Below are 24,413 nucleotides of genomic sequence, written 5' to 3'. Positions count from 1 at the left end.
TACTGCGGCAACACCGCTTCCATGGGGCACCTCTTGTCCTGACCTCGCATTCTTACTTGAGAGAAAGAGGGGAACAGTTTGGGCGCATGTGCTTGTGTGATTGTTCACAGGGGAGGAATCATAACAGCAGAAATATAACGTCATGCTGTATACCTGTATTTGATCAACAGGTGAGCTGTCGCGACCGCCATTTATTTTATTTTGTCATGATCTTATCTTGATGGTACAAGATTAGGTTGTCCCAAGTGTTTTTTCCCCCAATCTAGCTCATTTAATACCACTTTTCCCCTTCCTACACTGATACATGATGTTTAAGCATTGGCCCATCTAATCTACCGAGTACTGCCACTGACTCCATCTAATCTAACCAGCTAATAAGTCCTGATATTTATACAATTCCACTTTTTAAATATTTTGTTCTGTGTCACTAATAAAACATACCAAGCTTGAATGAATAGCATTTACTTTTAGATGCTTAAGACTAATCTTTTATTTTTTAATTTACTATACCTAATTAGTAGTTACTATTATAAAAAATAGAGCCATAGGGATCCAAGCACTTTCAGACTTCATTAACATCATATGTTTTTGATCATTATTGAGCTTTAGTCTTTTGCCAAGCTCTCAGGATACAAGCTTCACATTGCTTCAAGTTGTCCTTTACTTTTGTAAAGACACCGCAGGCAGGATTTGAACCAAGCACTTTCTCATTGGGAGGGAGCTGTTTTCATGATGTCCCACAAGTGCCTATGACTACACAGTGCTTTTTAGACAGTTTATTGTTTGTGGGCAATAAGGGAAAAGGATCAATTTAGGAACTAGTTTCCGACTTTCAAATATTGTGATTAATGAGTAATATAATTAAGAGTTAATTCAGAATACACCCTCAGTTTGTCATTCTGTACAAATGTTTCAAATTCAGTTATAATCAGGCCATCACTTCTGTATTCAGTGAAATGCTGATTTTATGTTTGATATGGACTGTAAAAGGTGACAGGTTCCTTACATTTGTGAGCAAGTATATTACATTATACTTTGCTATTATGAAATGCCTTGTTATGAGAGCATTACCAAGGACTTGTCTTTAAGGACGTGACTGAAAAGTCAGACGTAATGCTGCTTTAAGGCTAACTACTCTAGATGATGTTAGCTAGGTCCAAAAGTGGTGGAAAAATATTTCTTGTGTTGAAGAGAGTTCTCATTAGCATTAGCTTATTAGCTCTTCTGAAGAAACATCCTCATCCAACACTAAAATCTAGCTGTTTGTTAACTCTTAAGAATACTCAAATATCAAAATTAGTCAGAATTGGGCTTCCCAGTGGCACAACCATCTAAGCATTGGCTGGATCATCAGGAGATCTCAAGTTTGATCCCCGGTGATGCTACAGCCATCTGTGGCCTGGAGTCCAAGACAGCCCAATTGACCTCTCTCTCTCTGGGTGGGTGGGGTGGACCTCCTTCCCCTCCATCACTAGCATGATGCTAGGCAGCACAGGCATCTGTTAGATGACAAAACAGAACTGGCAGTTGGCGCTTTCCTCTGAGCACGTTCAGCTGTCCAATGATGTTGCGTTAGCGGCAGTTCGAAAAGACGTGGTGGCTGGCTTCACATGACTCAGAGGACACTTGTGTTTGCCTTCACCCTCCTAGCACTGTTGGTATCGTATGATTGCGGTGGGACAAGCTAATGTTGAACTAAATGACAAAAGGTGGCTTAACTACAGTTGAAACACTGGCCTTGCAGGTATCACAAGTGGCTTTTGGGCTTTCATTTTTCACTTTAAAACGTTTTCATACTGCACACTTAAACAGGTTTTTAAGTTCTGAAAATGTACCTCACTACTGCAGGTTTGTTTATCTTTGTCATGTTTATGACCGTGGCATAGATAGAGCACAGTGGGATAAAATAACCATAGAGGATCGTAATTGAATCAAAATTAATATAATCGTTACCAATCCATTCAAATGTGCATTGATGAGCCTGCTATTCAGATCGGATTAGGGATGTAATTATACAAGAAAAAGTTTTTTTTTCATAATGTGCTAATTTAGTTTATGTTTATCTCCCAGTCAATTAAGAGTTTTCCTTAGTGCCCGTAACCTGTGGCATCTTCTTAACCTTCTACAAACTTAGCCGTTTGCCCTTGTGCTTGTGCTGAAGTAATGGATGTCTTATTCATTTTGGCATGTGCCCTAAAGACTATTATAACACTCATTAGTGTTATTTATTTACTCGTAAGATTTACAGTATTTACCCATTATATCTTTGAGACACTGTAGGCGCCCACCTTACCCTTCAGTGTTATGGCTTCTGATGAAGTGACTAAGTCTGTTCCAACCGTTGGTGCTCTCATGCTAGGCAAATCTAGTCTCTCATACATTGTCTCCTAATGCTCCCACATCATTGAGCTAATTGTTTTTTAATAACGTTTTTTAAATGAAGTAGTCCATCACACTCCTGGCCTCCTGTGGAGCAAGGAGCTTCGGTGGCTTGGAAAAAGGGTCGAGCAGGGGGTCCATTATCTTTATTACTGTTATTTATGAAGTGCCCGGCTTGGTGCATTTATTAAGGACAAACATAGCCTTGGCAATTTTATCGCCAAGCATGCAAGTTTCCAAGAAAATACAGTAGCCATTAGTCAGCCTTTTTTGTGCATGGGTTGAGCATAGCCTTTGAAAAGGGAACAAATGGAGATGAAAAAGCAAAGAAATGTCAAAGAAGTGTTTGGCTGTTGACGTAAAAGTGGTGGAGGAGAGAACAGGAAGAAATAAAAGAAAAGAAAGAGACGAAGTGGATGACTGAGGTCTGAACTGACAAACGAATGAAAATAACAGAACAAGAGAGGGGAAAAGAGAGCAAGAAGAACTGATAAAGGCCTCATGTGAAGTGAAATGTGTGTGTGTGAGTGTGCGATTAGATAAGAGTTGTGCTGAATTTTTGCCCTGCTTTGTGGAGTCCTGCAATAAAGTGTCTCATCAGTACTGCTGACTCCAGCATAATTAACCCTCCACACTGATTATTATATCTCTCAACCGGCCGCTCTCTCTCGCCTATATGGATGAGGCTGCTTTCCACCACCAGAATCAGCGGTTCTAGTGGTAGTTCTAAAACTAGATGAGCTGAATGAAGATTATTTTATCAGTCTTAAATTTGCCTAACAAAATCGAATCTTGGTTCTAGATTTGAACGTGCAGACTTTGTCTCAGAATGTCTAAAAATGCTGAGAACTGGGCCGGTTGATGATTTGCAGTAAGACGGTGCCTCTAACAGTTGCAAAAACAGGTTTTCAAATATGGGCTTTTTTCAGCAACACACAAACAGCTGTTCAAAGCTGAGTCTCACACCATTGCCCCATCATCTTATTTTTATTAGTCTCTTCATGATAAATCAAAAATAATCACTGCGAGCACTACTTCATGTACACAGCCCATATGCTCCTTTACGTAACTCCTCTTTCTGTGCTGCCATTACATTTAAAATGATTTTTTTAACTTTGACTGGCTTAGCTTTCAGAAAGTGTCTCCAGACCACAAAGAAATACACTCTGTGGCCAAAAGTATGTGGACACACCTTATTACTTCTTATTAATGAGTTTTGGTGTTTCAACCACACCCATTGCTAACAGGTATATGAAATCAAGCACATAGCCATGCAGTCTCGATAGACTAACACTGGCAGAAGAATGGATTGTACTGCAGAGCTCAGTGACTTTAAACGTGGTACTGTTATTGGATGCCACAAGTAGGGCTGGGCGATAAAACAATAACGATAACTATCGCGATATAACTTTTCCCCGATAGAGTGATAAGAAATGTTCGATAAATTTTCAATATAGTACACCATTCTCACACTTTCACGTTCTAGCGACAGCCATGGCGTTTTCTACTGCAAGGAAAGCAACACTACTCTGCTGTCGCCAGGAGAGGGTGCACTTCTGAGTTTTTAGACATGATTAGAGAGGGAGGGGGCGACGAGTAAAATGAGTCTTTAGCAGTTATACATTCCCTGTTTGAGTGGAGCGACCGGCAATCTGTTCTCTGTGACCGAATGTGAGTGACGAGATAAGTGGTGTAACTATACTGTCCTACAGTGAACTCACCTCTTTCAGTATATCCTAACAAGTTTTAGCAGCATTAAATCATGTCTGTTCCTCTCAACTAAAGCACTGTTACAGCGCTCAAAAAAGTCATATTTAAGTATTGTAGTGCATTCCCAAGCAACAAAAGTGAAAGAAAGAAGTGGATTCATGCAAGTCACAGCCCTGATTTAAAAGAAAGTAAACTGAGGAGGGCTGTGAGGCATTGGAAAGCAGGTGAGCGCTACCTTTCCAGGCTAGCTGTTTTTAGCAGCTGGCTAACTTGAAGCAGCGCTCCGTCACTCCACAACACGGAGAATTGATGATACTGTAGATCAAACACGACGCAAAAGCACTGCTTTCGGTTTAAACGTTCCTAAAAGGAGGACTCCATTTGTCTGGTGTTGATATATTGCGGTTCACCCCTTAAACTGCTACGATATAATAGAGAAAGCCAGACGTCGCTAGCTGGTGTTTGAATACTGTGATATACTCTGACGTGGATGTGGTAGGAGTGATGGCAGTAAGGCGGTGTGATCCATCCTTGACCTACCGAGCCAGCTAACATTTGCTGTTCGTACTAAGTTGACGTTGTTGAAAAACGAAACAGTTCAGCACTGTTGTTGGCCACTTGTTTAGCATTTGTAACGGGATAGCTGAGCACTCGTCACCAGAAAGCTAAAAATAATCTTTTCTTTCTTGAAGTATGACTATTACAAAAACTGTGGCCGTGCTTTTCCAGCTGATAAAAACAGCTCACCAGACACTTTCTCCCACTCTCCCATGACAGATTTGTGAATTGTTCCACTGTTTGCCGAGTGTTTGTCGTGTTCCGACCATAAAGAATAGTTTAAAACAGCAGTTAACCACCCAGGAGTAAAAATCAGCCTTCAAACTTGAAAGAAATAATGATTTGACATTTATCGCGATAAGTATCGATATCGAACAATATGAATTTTGTTTATCATGATACATTTTTTGGCCATATCGCCCAGCTTTAGCCACAAGTCAGATTTTGCAATTTCTGCTCTGCTAGATCTGCCCTGGTCAACTGTAAGGGCTATTATTGTGAAACGAAAGCATTTAGCAGCAACGACAGCTCAGCCACGAATCCGCAGACCACACAGACTCACAAAATGGTGCCGCCAAGTGCTGAAGCATGTATCTCACAAACATAAGATCACTATGCACAATGCCAAATGTCAGCTGGAGTGGTGTAAAGCACACTGCCACTGGACTCAGGAGTCATAGTAATGTGTTCTCTGGAGTGATGAATTACACTTCACTGTATGGTCTGATAGTCGAATTTGGGTTTGGTGGATGGCAGGAGAACAGTACCTACCGGAAAGTTTGGTGGAGGAGGGATAATGGTCTGGGGCTGTTTTTCAGGGTTTGGGCCCCTTAATTCTAGTGAAGGATACTGTTAATGCTACAGCAAACAAAGACGTTTTAGACAATTCTATGCTTTCAACATTGTAGCAGCAGTTTGGGTAAGACCCTTTACTGTATCAGCATGACTGTGCCCCTGTACACAAAGCCAGGTCCATAAAGACATGGTTTGACGAGGTTGATGTGGAGGAGCTCCAGTGGCCTACACAGAGTCCTGACTTCAACCCCACTGAACACTTCTGGGTTGAAGTGGGACATTGATTGCGAACCTGGACTTCTCATCCCAACATCAGTGTCTGACCTCACAAATGCTCTTTTAACTGAATAGGGACAAATTCCCACAAACATGCTCCAAAACCTTTTGAAAGCCTTCCCAGAAGAGTGGAGGCTTTTACAGCTGCATAGTGTAGTGTAGTGTACCCACTCTGTAGGCTAAATTGAGTAGTAGCAACATGTGCATTCCCATGCTGGCTCTCAGAGTAACTGCATGCATTGCAGTGGTATAGGCTGTTCATGTTCAGACAGGCTAAGTAGATTGTGTCTTTGCAGATGCAGCACTGAACTTTTAATTTACATTAGTCTGCCACTACCTCGAAAAATCTATGTTTTGTTTACCATAGAGCTCTTGGCTATGATGCTGATGATCCCTTCTGTACTCATCACTGTGAGCTCTACTTAAAAGTGGGCTGCCTCTCCCTGGCTGTAAGATGAAAGCAGTGGTTTAATATTCATTTACATGACCCAGCAGATAGTTCAAATTTATTTGACGTACCCAGCTCACTAAAAGTTGTTAAATGTTTCATCAGACTGTATTGTATGTCTGTAACTTATGCAAATTATAATTTCTCTACTACACTTTTTTTTCATTTAATACATTCAAGCTTTCTTCTACGTTTCACTGCATAAATAAAGAATATAATTGAGTTTCAGGTGTTGCTTTTGAAGCAATAGTTACAACTCGCAAAATACAGAAATAGGTGAATTCTGTCAGTAAGTAAACATTAATATAGGTCATTGTTCTTGCATATTACTCTATAACAGTCACGGCACTCAGTAGACAGTAGTTTACAATTACTTTCCATGTGCAAGAACTCTCAACATCACTGCCACAGCACTTTACTGTGTGCAATATCTCAATCCACCATGCGTAGTATATTCACTGCGGATCACTGTCAATATGTTTACCACCATTATGTGCAATTATGTCAAGTGCAATATTTCTCCATTTATTACTGTTTATTTATTTGCTATTTTATTCACTGTGCAATACTCACTACAATACATACATTTCTACATTTCTAAATTTAAATTTAATACTTTGTATATTTTTCTTGTAATTTTTGTACATATACATATATCTTTATATTTTTATTGTTTATTCTTTTTTATATATTGTTTGTATATTTCCTGCTGCTCTGTCTTCTGTGCTGCTGTAACACCGCAAATTTCCCCGTTGTGGGATTAATAAAGGATTATCTTATCTTATCTTATCTTATTTTCATAGCTGCAGCCCTGATTTTTGAATGAAAAAAATGACTCCTTCCTCTTCCTGTCTCTATGTGTGCCCCGCAGCCCTTAAGCCAGCGTGGTCCTGCAGCTCTGAGTGCAGGCCTGAGGGAGCAACACTCTGCAGCCGCTCGGCCAGCTGAACATGACCGGCCCTGGACTGGGCAGGACAGCCTGGCTCAAGATGACCCTGAGATGTGGAACTTGTTGCAGAAAGAGAAAGACAGACAGTGTCGTGGACTGGAACTCATAGCTTCAGAGGTAAACACGCACATTATAATCGGTTGATTGTTTGACCATACACATTCTAATTGGTTGACACTTGCCCTCACTTATTGAATGCATATTATTATGTAAATAATAAACATAAATTGTTTAATCATAAACATTAATTTTTATGATTGGCCATTTTGTCAGCTGTACCTACCACAAAGGTGCACTTTGTAGCCCGTCTGTTGCTGTATAATTTGAGGCACACTGCCTTGTCAGTCAATGAAAAGGGACCACCGCTGACCAGAAATTACTTGAGTGGTGGACCATTCTCAGCACAGCAGTGACACCGCCACAGTAGTGACATGTTAGTGCGTGTTGCACTGGTTTATCAAGCGCTGCAGCACTGCTGGCGTTTTTAAATACCTCACTGTCACTGCTGGTTTGAGAATGGTCTGCCAACTAAAAATAACCAACCAACTGTGGCCGTGTGGTCAGACACTGACTGGAGGGCTGGAGGATAACTAACACAAACTGTGCATGGAAGATGAGGTACATTCTCTCACTATGCTCTTATGAGGTCTACCAACAAGGTAGGTGTTATACCCCAGCCTTAAACCCATACCAGCTTCACATGCTGCTCCATGTCATCATGTTATGACTGCTGTTCTGCGAATGATCCACTACCAAAATAACACCCGGTCAGTAGTAGGGATGTAACAATCCATCAATCTGTACGGATGCATTGACCAAATAGCAAACAGTCATCGATGTGACACATTAAAATTGATGCATGCATGTTTTCCACACCGGTTCCAACATTATCTGCGGTGTGAGCTTATTGCAGTCTGCCCAAATAAAACCGTCTGTGTTCACATTAAAGTGGCTAATGATGCGGCAGCAATCTACCAGTCGTCCGAGCAGTAGCAGCCAAGAAAATTAAGTTTAGCACTCTTGTCTTGGTAACAAATCATGAGTGTGTGAATATTTTGGGTTTGGGAAAAATAATGTACAGACAGACAATGTTCGCTGTTTGCGAAGAATGTAAGTGTGAGCTAAGACACTCAGGTAATGCCACACACTTGTCAGCTCACTTAAAAGGCGACACTGTGCTAAAACCGGTGGCTCGATTGTATGGAATTTCATCATATTGTACCATGGGGGTTTTCTCCAGAGAACTCAGACAAGTCATATATCTGGTCCATACTGAATAATTCAGAAACAGCATACAAAAACAAAGGGAAACTGGCGCTCTGACTAGCTGGCTAGGCTACTCTGTTTACTGCTAGGCTCACACTGTTTACCCCAGTATGCAGCCCTGCTCATCAAAATAAGAGTCCTTACAACAAAAGGCCAAATAACTGTCACTGAACAGAATAACTAAACTGAACAAACTCTGACTTGCTCTGACACCCCAGTATCCTTTCGTATCGACTGCAGACCCCAGTACTGAATCGCATCACAGCAAATTTTGAGGTATCGAAAATCTTCTGATCATTGTCTAAAAGAATCGATGTAGGATCGCATTGTGATGAAACTAGTGATTTACGCCCCTGGTGAGCGGTAGTCCTACGTTGGTCTCTTTCCACTGAAAGTAGAGTGTGGTACAGTCAGTAATTGTATCAAATGGCAAATGAATGTAGGGACAACGTGGGTGTACCTGATGAATCGAGAACTCAGATTGCTGATGCATAAGGCTAACATTTAAGCAGAGTGGCAACCAAAACAAACTGATACATCGACATACTGTGGCAGTAGTCCTGGTCCAGTAACATAGTCCTCTTATTCGGGGTGGGAGATGGTGGGGGGGGGCACAGCAAACAACACTTTTTGTCTAGTAATATTCAGACAGGTCCTAACATTAAAGAGGACACTGAGCAAGCATAAACACAAAGTGTTTGATTTGTAGCTAAATCTTTGTTAAATAAAAGAACACAATTCAGTTTTGTAAAAGTTGTGGTTAGAGTGATTTATTTTCTGCAATTTGTCCATGAAACTGTAATTAATCTACAACCCCATTTCCAAAAAAAGTTGGGACGCTGTGCAGAATGTAAATAAAAATAGGATGCAATGATGAGCAAATCATGTAAACCATATTTTTAAAGGAAAATGCTACAAATTGTTTTTTGAAAAATATATGCCCATTTTGAATTTGATGCCAACAATACATTCCAAAAAAGCTGGGACGGGGTCATGTTTACCACTGTATTTCATCACCTCTTCTTTTAACAACTCTCTAAGTGTTTGGGAACTGAGGAGAACAACTGCTGTAGTTTTGAACGTGAAAGTTCGAAAGTTTTCCCCATTTTGTTTGATACAGGATTTCAGCTGCTCAACAGTTCTGGGGCTTATTTGTTGTATATATCATTTCATAATGCGCCAAATGTTATCAGTGGTGACAGGTCTGGACTGAAGGCAGGCCAGTTTAGCGCCCGGACTCTTTTAGTACGGAGCAATGCTGTTGTAATATGTGCAGAATATGGTTTTACATTGTCTTGCTGAAATAATCAAGGCCTTCCCTGAAAAAGACGTCGTCTGGATGGCAGCATATGTTGCCAAAACATGTAAACATCATTCAGCATTAATGGTGCCTTCACAGATGTGCACGTCACCCATGCCATGTGCACTAATGCACCCATAAAACATCATGAATACTGGCTTTTGAACTGTGCACTGATAACAAGCTGAGTGGTCTTTAGCCTGGAGGACACAGTGTCCATGATTTCCAAGAAGAATTTCAAATTTTGATTCATCGGACAACAGGACACTTTTCCACTTCTCCTCAGTCCATTTTAAATGAGCTCGGGCCCATAGAAGGTGACAGCGTTTCTCGATCCTGTTTATATATGGTTTCTTCTTTGCATTTTAGAGTTTTAATTAGCATTTGTGGATGCAGTGATGAACTGTGTTCACAGACAGTGGTTTTCAGAAGTGTTCCTGAGCCCATGCAATGATTTCCACTACAGAATCATGTCTGTTTTTAATGCAGTGCTGCCTGAGGGTCGAAAGATCATGGCCAGCAAATACTGTTTTTTGGCCTTGTCCTTTGCATACAGAGATTCCTCCAGATTCTTTGAATCTTTTAATGATATTATGTACCGTGAATGATGAAAAGCAAAAGCTTTGCTGTTTTACACTAAGGAACATTATTCTTGAATCTTTGCACTATTTGATTGTGCAGTCTTAGTTAAGTGTTAAAGTTAGTCTTAGTTAAGTGTCGAAGTTAAATGTTTGTTTGGGAATACTTGTTTTTTTATGGTTTGCATGAAACGGATCAATGAATGAGTGGTGGAGTTTTTAACAGTCACTGGGAGATGTTAGCTCAGGTGAACTTATGTGATAAACGTTATTTTTAGGCAGTCTGAAATAAATTATGCTACATGTTTTATGAACATTACTATGAACTTAAAGACTTCTTCACAGAAAGCAAATGCGTAAGTCTGAAATTTGTCATGCGCATTTATAAACAACAGATATATGTTGCACTGCCATTTGCTATTACTCGTTTTAAATGCAGCTACTCTTCACTGCTTAAAAAGAAAATAGAGGTTTTGATGCCTTCAGTTTTATGCAGTTTAAATATTTATTCACCAAAGATTAACTGTTCCTCCATTCAGGGGCATTAAGAATTAGAGTGTTTTTAACCTCTTTCACAATTAAAATGATTGAGAGTTCTCCATTGTATTCAAACAATGCCAACAAATGATTTGGAGCTTTAACATGTAGTTATTTTGTTAATAAAAATTTTGTTAGTAATTTTGTGAATGACTCCTGCTTAATGTATTCACATTATTAAAACAGCACTCCTGTCAAAATGAAAAACTGAACTATTACTGCATCTGTTGTTAACATGCCTGCTTGCCTTTATAGATAGAGTGAGATTTTTCAGTTTAAATACAAGGAAAAACCTCTTCTGCTGATGCATCTTAAAAGGTGGCAGGAATTTTTTTGAAAGACTTCAGGCATTTTTGGGTGGGTACTTGGAGATGGGCTGTTTTGATTTGTTTGTTTTTTTGTTTTGTTTTTTGTTTTTGCTAGCTTGCTAGTGCAGAGGGAAGCCAGATTGCCAACATTACTGCTAAGAAGTCAAATTTCTTATTGATGTTATTTAACTCACAGAGCAGGCACTATTTGGATGGTGGATCATTCTCAGCAGTGCAGTAATACTGACGTGGTGGTGGTATGTTAGTGTGTGTTGCACACTAACATATATATATATATATATATATATATATATAAGACATAACATAGATGGTACAAAATCATTAATTCTGTCAAAATCACTGAGAGATACAGTGCTAATTTTCATGCCTTTTTTAAGGTGGGAACATGTCCCCAGCCCCTTCCTAACATTACAGGAGTTATCATTTTATTGCTTTGAAATCCTAGTGGATTTAGAGATGTGTATCATGCAACCTCATGTCTGAACGTCTGGTGTTGAGGCTACAGTGTTTCTTCAAAGTTCTAACAAAGTAACAAAGAACTTTGGAGTGGCTGTGTGAAACATCGCTGCCTAGAGAAGGACAGTCAAGACGAAAATCACAGGCTGAGGTTAAAGCATGCAGACATGAGCGTGCACTGACACAAAACAACTTTATTGACACGAGCACCACTTCTCAATATTTAATACATCAAGCAGTGTCTCCACCCACTATGAGACTCTGGTCACCAGGCAGCAACCGTGACTCCAGCGAGACTTGTTGAGATTGTGCTACCAATGCCTGGAGAAATCCTCAGAATCCCTGCAGTCTGCCTGCAGCAGGAACAGATTAGTTGCCGTCGTATTTTGTCTTTGCAGCATCACTTTGACTGGATATTAAGTTGGCATACAGTTCCAGAGGCTAAATAGTGTCTGGATAATTTGTGGACAACATGATAGAAGCTTGACATCCTCATGGGCATCATTTTTGGATGCCTCCAATGAGGACATTTGTGCAGCTGCTGGTTAGGTGTCATTTCAGACATCTCTGAGGTTCTCCTGATGTCCCTGTGCCACCCGTGACTCATGCTGTGCTGCAGATGAGTTCCAGGTCACTTTGATACTTTTTGCTAATTTGCACTCCCAGTTCTGCACTTTCAAGCATTTTTACTTGGAAGCATAGCTGTTTACTCACTGAGACATGCCCTGATGGTTCCCTTACATTGCTTACACAAGAGCTGTGCTACAAAACAGCTGATAAAGAGAACAAACAGGTTTGTTATGAAATCATGGAACTCTGAAGGAACAAGACATAGTGGAGCTCTAGAGAGCCTGCCATGTTCTTTCACTCTGAAACAAATTACTTTTATGAGTCTGCAGCTCATGGTCCATTGGTTTTGTACCCCTCAGTGAGGGTGGACCTTGTCAGAACAATATGAAGAAGTAACTTGGGACATTATGCAGATTTTGTAACCAATATTGATTGAAAAGTTTAAAAATTCTGATAAGTGGTATCAACTGATGAAATTTTATATTCAAGATGTACATTTTAATTTTCTTGTAGTTCTAAATTGTCCTTTACTGACTGATACGATTGTCATTTGTCAAATGTGAATTGCGAGGTGAAAATTGTAGTAATGAGTATTGTAGTAGGGCAGGACGGTCTAAAATTCTTTGTGGTTTTGGTTTCTGTTAATCACCCCTTTTTTTTCCTGCAGTTCATGTCAAGTCAGGTCAAGTTTATTGATATAGTGCTTTTTACAACAGCCATTTTCACAAAGCACCTTAACAGAAAATCCGGGTCCAAGCCCCAGTGTGCAAGCCAGGGGCGACAATGACAAGGAAAACCTCTCTAAGAGCAAGAAGGAACCAACTTCAGAGGAACCAAGACTCAAAAAAGGGAACCCATCCTCCTCTGGTCAACAAGCATAACAAAAACACAATGAGCAATATGAATAGAATTTTAGAATTAATATGTAAATATTTAACATACAGCAAAATAAAAACATTAGAAACCAATCTGTCATTGGTCAGAAGTATTTAGATTAACCAATGATAGCCGATGACTTCTCCTAAGGGTCTATCAGAGTATCAGTGAGCAGTAGATCTATGAAAATGTCACTGTTACCAGTAATTACCAGTGACTACTGTTAGGTACATATAACAGAGAAAATGAGAGTTAAATCCATGAACATCAGTGACTGCTGTAAGAAACCCATAATAATGATCTGTTAATGACTGAGAAGAGCTCAGTGTATCGTGAGACAGATGACACAATGTCTGTGACTTTCATTTGTGTGTGTACATGCACCAGTATCACCAGCAGAGCTTTTTGCACAGCAATGGACAGCAGGAAGCTCTGTGGTGGTCAGACTGGTCCAGAAGGGGGGTGAGCAGGGGCACCCGATAAAGGCAGATGATGCAACAGCATCAGACGGCACAGGATGTGCAGTTATCTAATGGGAAAAGCTAGGACCAATAAAGATCCACTTTGGTCATTAATAATAAGAGGTCTTTTACAGTTTTCACTAGTTCTATCTCTGTACAATGATGAGGTCTAAATCCAGACTAAAATATGTTGTGTATTTGATTCCTTTGCAAGTAGGAACTTAGTTGTTCAGCTTTCTCCAAAATCTTCGATGTAAAGGGTAGATTTGAAAAAGGTCTGTAGTTTGATAGCTTGCAGGGATAGAGAGATTAATTATAGGTCTGATTACTGCTAATTCAAGAGTTTTAGATATATCTACGGCCAAGTGACGAGTTTATTCTAAGGTTTTAGTGATATAAATTATTTGCACACTAAATGTCAAGTCTAAATATATCTTATACTTTTAAGTTATCTTACCAGTGATGGTATTTTGAATTCAAATTTAGTACTTTGGGCTTTATTACTGTGATAGTTACACAGGAGATGCCTTATATTGGTTTCCCTAATGGAACAATCATCTAATGCAGGGGTGTCCAGTTTTATCCACAAAGGGACAGAGAGGCTGCAGGTTTGCATTCCAACAATGCAGGAGCTCACCTGATAATTTTTTTTAAGACTGAGACCAATTGACTAAACAGGTACAATCAGGTGTGCTCCTGCTTGTTTGGAATGGACACGTGCCACATTGGTCCAGTAATGCTCTGGGAAATACAGCCATCCTTGTGTGTTTAAAGCATGTATTTAGTAATTAATAGAAGTATCAGTAAACATGTTCTGTAGCTGCTGGATAGTCCAGTGCAGCAGGTAAAAAGTATGCTGGCCCATTTATCTATGCCCGACTGTCTCAGGTGAAGTATGTTTTTGGGATGTCTTGCTTGAATGTCCTCCTTCAGATCACACCATAATGGTAATGGACTTGAGGTCAGATCTCTAGCTTGTGAGAAATACAGCCACCCATGCATGTTTTAAATATTTTTTGAAGAGCAGTGGTTTCCTCCACCCTGCGATGAATGCCACCATTTTTTATAATTATTTTACTTTTTATTTGCAGTGCAGGTCCAACCCACACCTGGATTAGATTGGAATTCCAGTTATCCCCTTCTCCAGTGCTCACTGTCTTAGTTCAAATACTTTTTCTATCAGAGACCTTGATTGTGTAAAGCATTTTTTCTGCAAAGAGGTAGACATATGTTAAAGGTGCTTGTTTAATCAAATTCTCTGTTATACTGCTGAAAGATCATATTTCAGATGTTGTTGATGTAGAAATTCAGATAATTCCAGAGGGTTCACAAACTTTATCTCGTATCTTTATTTTTTTCAGCTACATTGTTTTTGATTTTGCAGTTGAATTATTTATTCTTTTATATTTTGGTGTGATGGCACAGTAAGTAAGTTTGCAAGTGTGAAAGCAGCAAATGTAGTGAATATGGAGATCACTGTAATTGTATTACGAACTTGGGAGACCAGTTGATAATCATAACAGGGCTGATTCTGCTGTGTCAGAGGAGTCTGACAGGAAAATAATGATGCCAGTTTTGTTAGTCCGCATTATGCAAGGTAATTATTAGTGCAACTTTCGGGTGTGAAAAAGTAATTGCTCATCTGTTGAATGCAACCTAGTTGTATAGATAAGATGAGGATTAGCAACTGGAAGACTTTAATAAACAATTGGATTTGATCTGCCTGCTCTTGGCTTTTACTACCATAGTCAAGTGAGCATCATATGGCTTATAAAGCACGAAGAGCTAATCTAATCTTCCAAAAGCACTCATTAATGTCTGTCACTGCTTGTCCAAATGGAGAAGATTGGAGACAGTAGGTCATCCTGAAAGTGGTGGGCGTTTTGCCATCACCTCTTCAGCAGCTTTTAAGGTCATTGTACAAAAATGGAATTCATGGCACAGCAAGATAGAAACAGCTGCTTGATAAAGAACAGTGCTACTTGTCCTGTTTTGCCAAAAAGCACCTGAATGGTCCTTATGACCATGTTTAGATGCTCTATGAGTGGAACTTGATGAGTGGAACCTGATGAATGTAGGTCCCTTAATACCTGAAACCAGGCGCTGAATTCAGCAGGTAAAATATAGCGCTAGTTTTCAAGCAAGATGATGGTCAGTTAAAGTATCATTTATTTGGCAATCCTAAAATGACTTTACAAATCATATATTGTGCTTCAATTTAAATTGTGAATCTACAGCTATTGTTTTGTATTTATGACACCTGAAGACTTATGAAGGCTGCACTGTTATTTGTATGTTGAATGTTGTTAGCTGGGTAGAAAGTGATTTGTTATTTCCATATGAGTTTTCTGTGCATCTGTTTTATCTTTCCTTTTATTTATTTTAACAAGAAAAACTTGTGGTCATTTGCTTCTTTTATTTTGTTTCTGCCCATCTTTTATTGTTACTGCCCTCCCATCTCCCGTCCATACTGCCATTTGTCTCTCTCTCTCTCTCTCTCTCTAACTCTCTCTACCACTCTCTCTACCTGTTGGTCCCCTGTAGTGGCTGCGTGTTGTGCAGCAAGAGCACAAAAGTCCTCAAATTGCATTTCCAATTTGTGTGTTTGCCTTCACAGCGTGGTGGTGGCATGCATTTGAGAGCTGTTGCCTGCTCTGTGGTATCTGACGATCTGAGGCCAAACATTAGCATTATGTTTGTGTGTGGGTGAAGGACAGTAAGAGAGATAGGAATGGAGGGGTGCTGTGATATTATGGGTAGAGGCTTGTCAGGATACCACTCTGCAGGGGCTGTTTCTTTTTCTCTCCTCAGGGGATAGCCCTAGGTCTATGATAAACACCACAAACAAATGTTTACTCTCTACTGTGTGTTTGTGTTTGTGTTTGTGTGTGTGTGTGTTTCTCCCCCACAGAATTTTTGCAGCAGAGCAGCTCTTGAGGCTCAGGGCTCTTGTCTCAATAACAAGTACTCAGAAGGCTACCCAGGAAAGAGGTACTTGTGTGTCAACAACAGACTGTGATTACATCAGCAACTTCTCTTTCATTATTGTATGCTGCCTGATGTTGATACTTGTTTTAAGTGGAATATTATTATAAAATGCATTTTTTTGTAGTGACCTAAGTATTGGCATACTTGGCAAAGATGAGTAGAAAAGGAAAGGATGTTAGCTTTATGTTATGCTGAAAATATGAGAGAAACCCAAACCTTCAGTCAATAAATCTTGCAGTTAATATTTTTAAGACCCTCTTTGCATACCCCTTTGTCTTCTCCTGTAAAGCTGAGTGAGGTGGAAGAACACATACAAACAGTTCTGAGACCATTCCTCCTTAGAATGATCTCTCTAGATGCTTCAGAGTCCTTGGTCCTCACATGTGGAATCTCCTCTTGAGCTCAGCCGACAGGTTTTCAGTTATTTTTGTGTCATGGGACCAGAATGACCACTACAAAACCTTCTGTAGTCCGATTCTGTGGTCAGTGAACCACTTTGGATTTGGACCTGTGTTGTGTATCGTTGTCCTGCTAAAAAATGCAACCATGACCCAGTTTTAGTCTCAGGCAGAGGCAGCCAGGCTTCAATGTAGCATCTCCCTGTAGGGGAGTCCATGATGCCATGTATCCTATCAAGATTCCCAGGGTTTCTGGAAGAAAATTAGTCCCATTGTCATAAATCTTCCACCACACTTCACAGTAGGAATCAGGTTCTTTTCTGCATGTTAAGTATATAAGTATCTTTCTGTGGGTAGGAGCAACTTGTATTCTATTCCAGGCAGGGTTTTCACAGCTTCAGTTCTTTGACCACTTTAACTTCCTTGTGTTTGTGTGTATGTAGGTATTACGGTGGTGCAGAGGTGGTGGATCAGATTGAGCTGCTGTGTCAGAAGCGGGCTCTGGAGGCATTTGATTTGGACTCGGATCGCTGGGGTGTCAATGTCCAGCCCTATTCGGGCTCCCCCGCCAACTTCGCTGCTTACACAGCTGTGCTCAACCCTCATGACCGCCTCATGGGCCTGGACCTGCCTGATGGTGGACAGTGAGTGGACTTGAAGTATCTACTTACTCATACTTTACTCATCTCTTGCTTGCACATTTATTTGTCTAGGGATGTGCCAGAGCTTCACCTGTTGAACATTTTCAGCTGAAAGTGGCCAAAAACTTAAGATTTTAGATCAAAAATGCTGAAAAAAGGGGAAAAAAAAACAGATTTTCTTTTTATAAGGGTTGTAACAGTTAGCCAGTTACACTGACGGAAAGAATTGGGGAAAATGTGAATGTTTTAAAAAAACAATCTCTTGTCACACAAATGAAACCAAAAATCTTAATAGTTAAGTTAGTCAGTTAATTGAATAGTGTTCAACATGTGAATTAAAATGTTTTAAAAACCTGTGATAAAAGCTACATTAACATTACCTGCCTGAAGTGGCAAAAATCTGATTTTTTTTTTTTGCCTTAACATGATACAGATTTGCTTTTTCAGAGCAGTGTGAACACACATCTGCTCTTTTCAAATCAGATCTGAGCCACTTTCCTATATGATTCTAGATAGGATCTGATTCATGGCCATGCGACCTTAATGAGAATGCCCATATCAGAATTCCGCCATTCACCCCCCACCCCACTGCGCATGTGCTATCATTCAGTGTTAACGAGGCAGCGGGGTGAGCCTGAAGTTAGGGCAAGTAGACACAGGAAAAGCAACACATCTGACCATTTTTCACCTTCATCCTGCTCTAATGATGAACAGCTGAGAGCTGTTCAGAACTAATTATCTTCACAGCAAGGCTTGCTCTGCTGGTTAGTTTGTCCGCTGTTCATGACTCACGTGATTCGTTCATGTGAAGTTACTGATTATAACGTGCGCATGTGGGCCGTTTCAGGACACATGTTCGTTCACATTAATAACAGATTTGTGTCACTTGTGCTCAGACAGCAGGCAAAGCAGATTTCTTTCTCAAATCATTTGTTTTGAGGCAACTGTCTGCACTGTTATTTGCAAGTGATCAGATCAGATTTGAGTGTCCACACATCTGCATGGGGTGCTGTGGTAAATCTGCTGGTGATGCAGATTTCAAATGTGGGTGCAGGAGAGATGGAGGTATATGATCTCTCCTTCCAAACTCCACTTGCTGCTTTTCTTCATTTCCCAGCAAATCCATTACTCTGGATTTGACATCATCATTGTTTGTCACGTTGCAAGTGACACAAAAGAAACTTTGAAATCTGATTTGAGTGGCCAGAGCATCCAGACATCATCGCATCTGTAGATATCTAATAGGAATCTCATTTCAAACTACCTTCAAATTTGGTCTGAGCAAAAAATCTGATTTGAGCAATGAGGTTTGTAATGTGAACATAGCCAAAGTGTCAAAGGTAACACTACAGATCATTTCAGTGGTAATGAGAATAAAAAAAAAGGTTGAATGTTTCCTTTGCTCTCTTGCACTGACCATTACTGACCCCATTCAAATAGAGCCAGCTATGAGTTGACAAAACCCCATAACTTTGTCCCAATGAAAAGACTCACTTTTCAGTAGTATTATTTTTGTTTTTAGTTTTTTTTTCCTTTAAAGATTTCCAGTAATGTTTTCTTTAAAGGCAGAAATACATATTTACACAATGGTACTAAAACCACAGAAATCCATTTTTATTTTTGGTAACACCAGAATGTATTTGGAATGGTCAGTTGTAGATGCTTAATAAACTCTTAACAGATTATCAGTAACACTTTAACAGCATATGAGTAAAGTAGCAGTTGTGAAGCATCTGAATACATTGAAGTAAATATCTTGTAGATGTTCTGTTGATACATTACTAACATTAAGTAGATGTATTGTTTATATGTTACTTCCATTATGCAAAACCAAACCTTACCCAAAACCTAACCCTAACCTTGGCCCTAATCCTAACCTTTACCTCAACCCAAAACCTAATCCTAACCTTCATATGTTTTTGACATGTTACTGAGAGTCCGTTGAGTTCTTGTTTTTTTGTCTATAAAGGACCACTTAAAATAAAGTGTCACCTCGTTTTTTGGTCTAGTCTGTCCTGATTTCAGTTTTGCCCAAGATTCAGTGCATTCAGTGCATCGCTACTTTGTCGATGTTCAGATGAGTAGACAAGTCAGCTCTACATCCATGTATTTGTTAAAGTTTTTCCTTGTATACTCCCTCATTTATATCGTATACTTCATATCTACATTTTCTGTTCCTCACTCTTGTCCAGTTTTATACTGAGACATTTGCTTAAACTCACCAACTCATTCACCCATACCTTCAGTCAGAGGGTTTAGTACAGGCAGTTCCCTCATGTACTCATTCTCTCACTGACTCACTCACTCACACGCTCACTCTCTTGCCTAATGGAGAAGAGTGTGTATCCCTCTTGTTCATTTTGCTGCTGTGTCAGACTGAGGGCAGTTGTTTGTGTTCAGTACTCTCACAGTGAGTATTGACTCAGTCTCTGCTTTAGCAGGGACAGGAGCTAATGAAGTAATATGTGTCATTAGGCCACACTCACTTGTTCTCTCCCCCTGCTCCTTCTTATTTCTCTCTCGCTCTCTAGTCTTACCCATGGCTATATGTCTGATGTGAAGCGAATCTCCGCCACCTCCATCTACTTTGAGTCCATGCCCTACAAACTCAACGTAAGTCTGGTTATTCTGCCACTGATATTTTCTTTCTGTTCATGAAGTTCATTTTAGGCCTTGAAACTCTTAAAATGTACTTTTTCCTTTAGTGTTTTTTGACAAAGTATTAATCACTGTAAGTGTTTAACCTTCAGTAAATGTTATTTTCCCACCTCAGGCTGTCAAATCAGATAATATATGAGCTGTTGTTTCTGAAATGTGCAGCTTTTTACATGACCCTATTATCAATTTTAGTGAGATGTACAAAAGCCCATATTAATATAATTATTTTCTAGTTTGCATAAAATGTGTGTGTGTGTATGTGTGTATATATATGTGTGTGTGTGTGTATATATATATATATATATATATATATATATAAAATATTTTTTTGTTTTGTTTTTTTTTCTAACAATAATTTTGGTAACAAGGTTGAGTAGTAAAGCTTTACCCATGCAGCCAAATCAAAATGTATGCAAATTGAGAAAATAGACTAACATTACATACTTGTCTTATGGTCATTCCGCAGAAAACAATGCAAATTCTTGTGTAAGTCATAATAAATGGAATGTTCCATTTTTACAGGGGGGAATTGGTTTGAGCATAAAATATGGGACACAGGTTAAAATATTTTTTGGTTAAATTAATTAATAGGGAGATTGTTTTTAACATCATATTGCTAGGAAACGAACTAAACAAAATTTGTATTTATGGCCAAAATCACCATATTAAAGATAGATTCAAACATTTTATGGTTTTGTTATTTGGTGATCATTTAAATGCTAGTTTTAATAATTTTATTTTAAGTTAAAATACAGAACCCTTCACTTTTTACAGAAATAAAATTAATTACTTAATCACTTTATTGCTTTTAAAAAGGTAATGGGATGAAATTGATCTCAATTCATGGAAAGTGTATATTAATGCTATATTTGTTTCTCAGGTTAGTTTTGAATGTTTCTTTGAAAGTGAACTATCAACGTCTATTCAATACTGTGCATTAGGGGTGGGCGATGAGGCAAAAACATATCAAGACTTTTTCAAGATACATGATATGCATCATCATGTTTCTTTTTTTTTTTAGGTTTGATAGGTTGATACTGACAAAAAGTCCCAGTAGTGCCAAATTTAAAAAAAAATATGAAAAAACTATGAATACAGTGAATTTTTTTATTCAATATTTTTTATACTGTGCTGCACCAAATCCAATTAAACAGGCCTAATTATTCTCTCTTCCTAATGAAAAATGATTTTTTAGTGCTTTTTAGGTACTGACAATATCTATGATATGACACCAATACTGGTATGTCAATATAGTTGGTTTGTGTCCAAAGGTATCCAGACATCCCCTTTAATTAAAAATTCAGCTACTTTAAGGTGCACTCATTACTGACACGGTACACTGTGCGATCATAGCCCCTTTTTACACCCATGCAAACACACACATAACCACTTCCCCAGTATGGGTGGAGACACATAGGCTAACAAAACAAAGATGAAAGACAAGTCGACATTTGGTACCAACGTTTGTACATGTTGACTTTATGCTATTTGACTGAAGAGAATAGTGAGGTATAACTGTTAATGTGTTGATTTTTTTAAATACTCTTCGTAAAATAGTCTGTAGAAAGACTGTGTTGTCCTACCTGTACAGCACTGCCTGGTTTAGTTTCCAAGCACAGTGTTAGTGTTCAAGCACAAGTTAGCAAAGCTACTGTAGCGCAGTTTGAATGAAACAGGTTTCTTTGAAATTGTTTAGCGTTTATGTACTATGTAGATATATAAATCGTTGGTTTGTCTGTGCACGATGGACTATTCAAACATACAGTGTGAGTCAACAAAAAAAACAAGTTTTCTACAATCACACTGTGTATATCTGATTATAGAGGACACTAAACTACAGGTCAACCAGCCAAACAAAACAAAATGTAGAACTCAGACTAGCCTCAGATGTAATTCCTGCTGTCACTGTGCTACACAGACTTCTCTGACTCTGAATAAAACCCGCTTATCTCCCCTCGAACGCTACTCGCTTCTTGGTAACTAATGTAGCATAGCTAGCTAATAGACATCATTTTAAAATCAGCTAGATTTTCATGATTCAATTTTAAGATACGTTACACTCATTAGTGGGTTACTTAGTGTGGTATCATAATCAGTATCAGCAATAAAAATATGTAATCGTACAAGACCTGAAAGACAATTATATTGGTGCATCCCTGTGTGTATCTGTGTGTGTGTCTGTGTGTGTGTCTGTGTGTGTCTGTGTGTGTCTGTGTGTGTGTGTCTGTGTGTGTGTGTCTGTGTGTGTGTGTCTGTGTGTGTCTGTGTACACGTGCTATGTGTGCACATTCTCCAGGCTGCTGAGGCTCTTGTGTAATACATTGATCAGCACCTATGTGTGTATGTGTCTCTGTGTGTACGTGCGTCTCATCAATGCAGCAGTTTTTAAGTTTTTGGGTGATCAATGTGTTGGGGTGTGTGCTGTCTCCGTGGTCTGCCGTCTGATAGATGAGAGGGCAGTCCCCTCTCTACGGGAGAGATAATAGGAAATCGACAGGCGGGCCACGGCCTCTCTCACTTCTCCTCACACACATACACACGCACAGGCCCTCAGAGCCCACGTCAGTGAAAGAGTGAGTAGATGGACTGTGAGTGAGAGAGGTGGAGATGGGAGATTACCACCTGTGCGGAGAGGGAGAGGGAGAGGGAGAGGGAGAGGGAGAGGGAGAGGGAGAGGGAGAGAAGGAGGAGTATAGCTGAGTTCTGAGTGGGATGTTAAGCCTTGTGTACTGTTCTTGATTTTACATGCACACTGACTTGGCTTAAAGGAGCCTGTATGGTGGAAAAGTAAATTCCAAAAATCATAACACTGAAAAAGAATTTTATGGGCAATACTGTGTGGTCAGAGACCACTCTTAAATCATTTATTTAATTTTCAATCTAAACAGCCATCAACTACAAGTACATTTTTCAGTTGAAATTACTGAGGAGATTAAATATACGGTTATCCACATGGATAAGTAAGGAAAAAAATCAAATGAAACAATGCAACTACTAACAATCGTGCAAGATCCCATAAACAGTACTTAAAACTTTCATCTTTTTTTTTTTTTTCTCCAATTTTGTCCCCAATTCAGTCAAATCCAATTCCACCCACTAGTTAGGACTCCTCCAGTCATGCAATACCACCAGTGCTAGGAGGGCAAACGCTAGCACAGGTTTCCTCCGAGACCTGTGAAGCCAGCTACTGCATCTTTTTGAACATCATTGGACAGCTGAGCGCGCTCGGAGGAAAATGCTAACCGCCGTTGCGGTTGCGTCAGATAAAAGACGCCTGCGCTGGCTAGCACCACGCTGAGTGATACGGGGAGAAGGGGAGCCATCTCAGCCACCCAGAGAGTGAGGCCAGTTGTGCTCACTTGGACTCCCAGCCATGGATAGCTGTAGCATCACCAGGGACCAAACTCAAAGATCTTGCTTCAGATCTGAAAAAATCCACAGGTGTTTCTGTCCATCCTTCCACTGTGAGAAGACAACTCAACACTATGGGTCTGAAAGGATGTGTAGCTGTCAAGAAGCCCTTACTAAGAAAAGGTAATAGACAAAAAAGAAGAGCATTTGCAGATCAGACAAAGAAGCTGCTGGAATTCTCCGCACAATGGGCTGACCACCCCAGAGTCGTTGAATGTGTTTGGCATCTCTTGGATTGTGAGAAGCAGAAAATGCAACCAACTTCTAAGACTGACCTTCGAAGGTCTTTACTAGTAGCATGGAAAAATATCCCTGCAGATTTCTCTGAAAAACTGAATAATGTCCTGGAATAATAAAAGCTCTAAAAACAGAGTGGACACGCTGAACAGTGGAAAAATGTCACATTTAGTTGTTGAGGCTTCAATATATGTAAAACTAAGCTGCAAAACCAGTATAACATTTTTTGCAATGTTAAATTTACACATAGCTAGAGCAGTTCTTGAAACATTGAAGCATTCAGATCACATTTGTTTTTATACTGGGACAATTTTAGGGACCTATTTCAAATTTTTATGTAGTGACTGCTTCTCCCCACCATTGCATTGCATGTGCATATGGGGACTGTTGTTTTTGGGAATGAGTGCAGTTTCAGTTCATCTTTAGCCAGTAGCCTGTTTTGCACCAGTCTGCGTGCCATACAGCTACATTGTAATGAAGAGCACCATTTTGTGTTCAATTGCTACTTCGCCTTCCCTGCTGTTTGCCGTCTTCACTGCAGTAGACTTTACCGGTGACAGCTTTAAGGACAGCAACAGGGTAAAAAAAACTT

General features: G+C 39.5%; 1 protein-coding gene across 1 annotated transcript in view; it reads left to right on the top strand.

Annotated features, from left to right (window-relative positions):
* shmt2 (serine hydroxymethyltransferase 2 (mitochondrial)) overlaps window positions 1–24,413 on the top strand; it is a 46,984-nt gene that overhangs the window by 9,178 nt on the left and 13,393 nt on the right. The window contains exons 2-5 of the mRNA XM_036571167.1: window positions 7,038–7,232; window positions 16,400–16,479; window positions 17,318–17,518; window positions 20,047–20,128. Coding sequence (XP_036427060.1) covers window positions 7,038–7,232; window positions 16,400–16,479; window positions 17,318–17,518; window positions 20,047–20,128 — 558 coding nt within the window. The remainder of the gene's footprint in view (window positions 1–7,037; window positions 7,233–16,399; window positions 16,480–17,317; window positions 17,519–20,046; window positions 20,129–24,413) is intronic.

The sequence above is a fragment of the Colossoma macropomum genome, unplaced genomic scaffold, assembly GCF_904425465.1.
Source record: "Colossoma macropomum unplaced genomic scaffold, Colossoma_macropomum, whole genome shotgun sequence".
Taxonomy (NCBI): domain Eukaryota; kingdom Metazoa; phylum Chordata; class Actinopteri; order Characiformes; family Serrasalmidae; genus Colossoma; species Colossoma macropomum.
The sequence above is the reverse complement of the archived record's forward strand: the minus strand, read 5'-3'. Positions and strand labels throughout refer to the sequence as shown.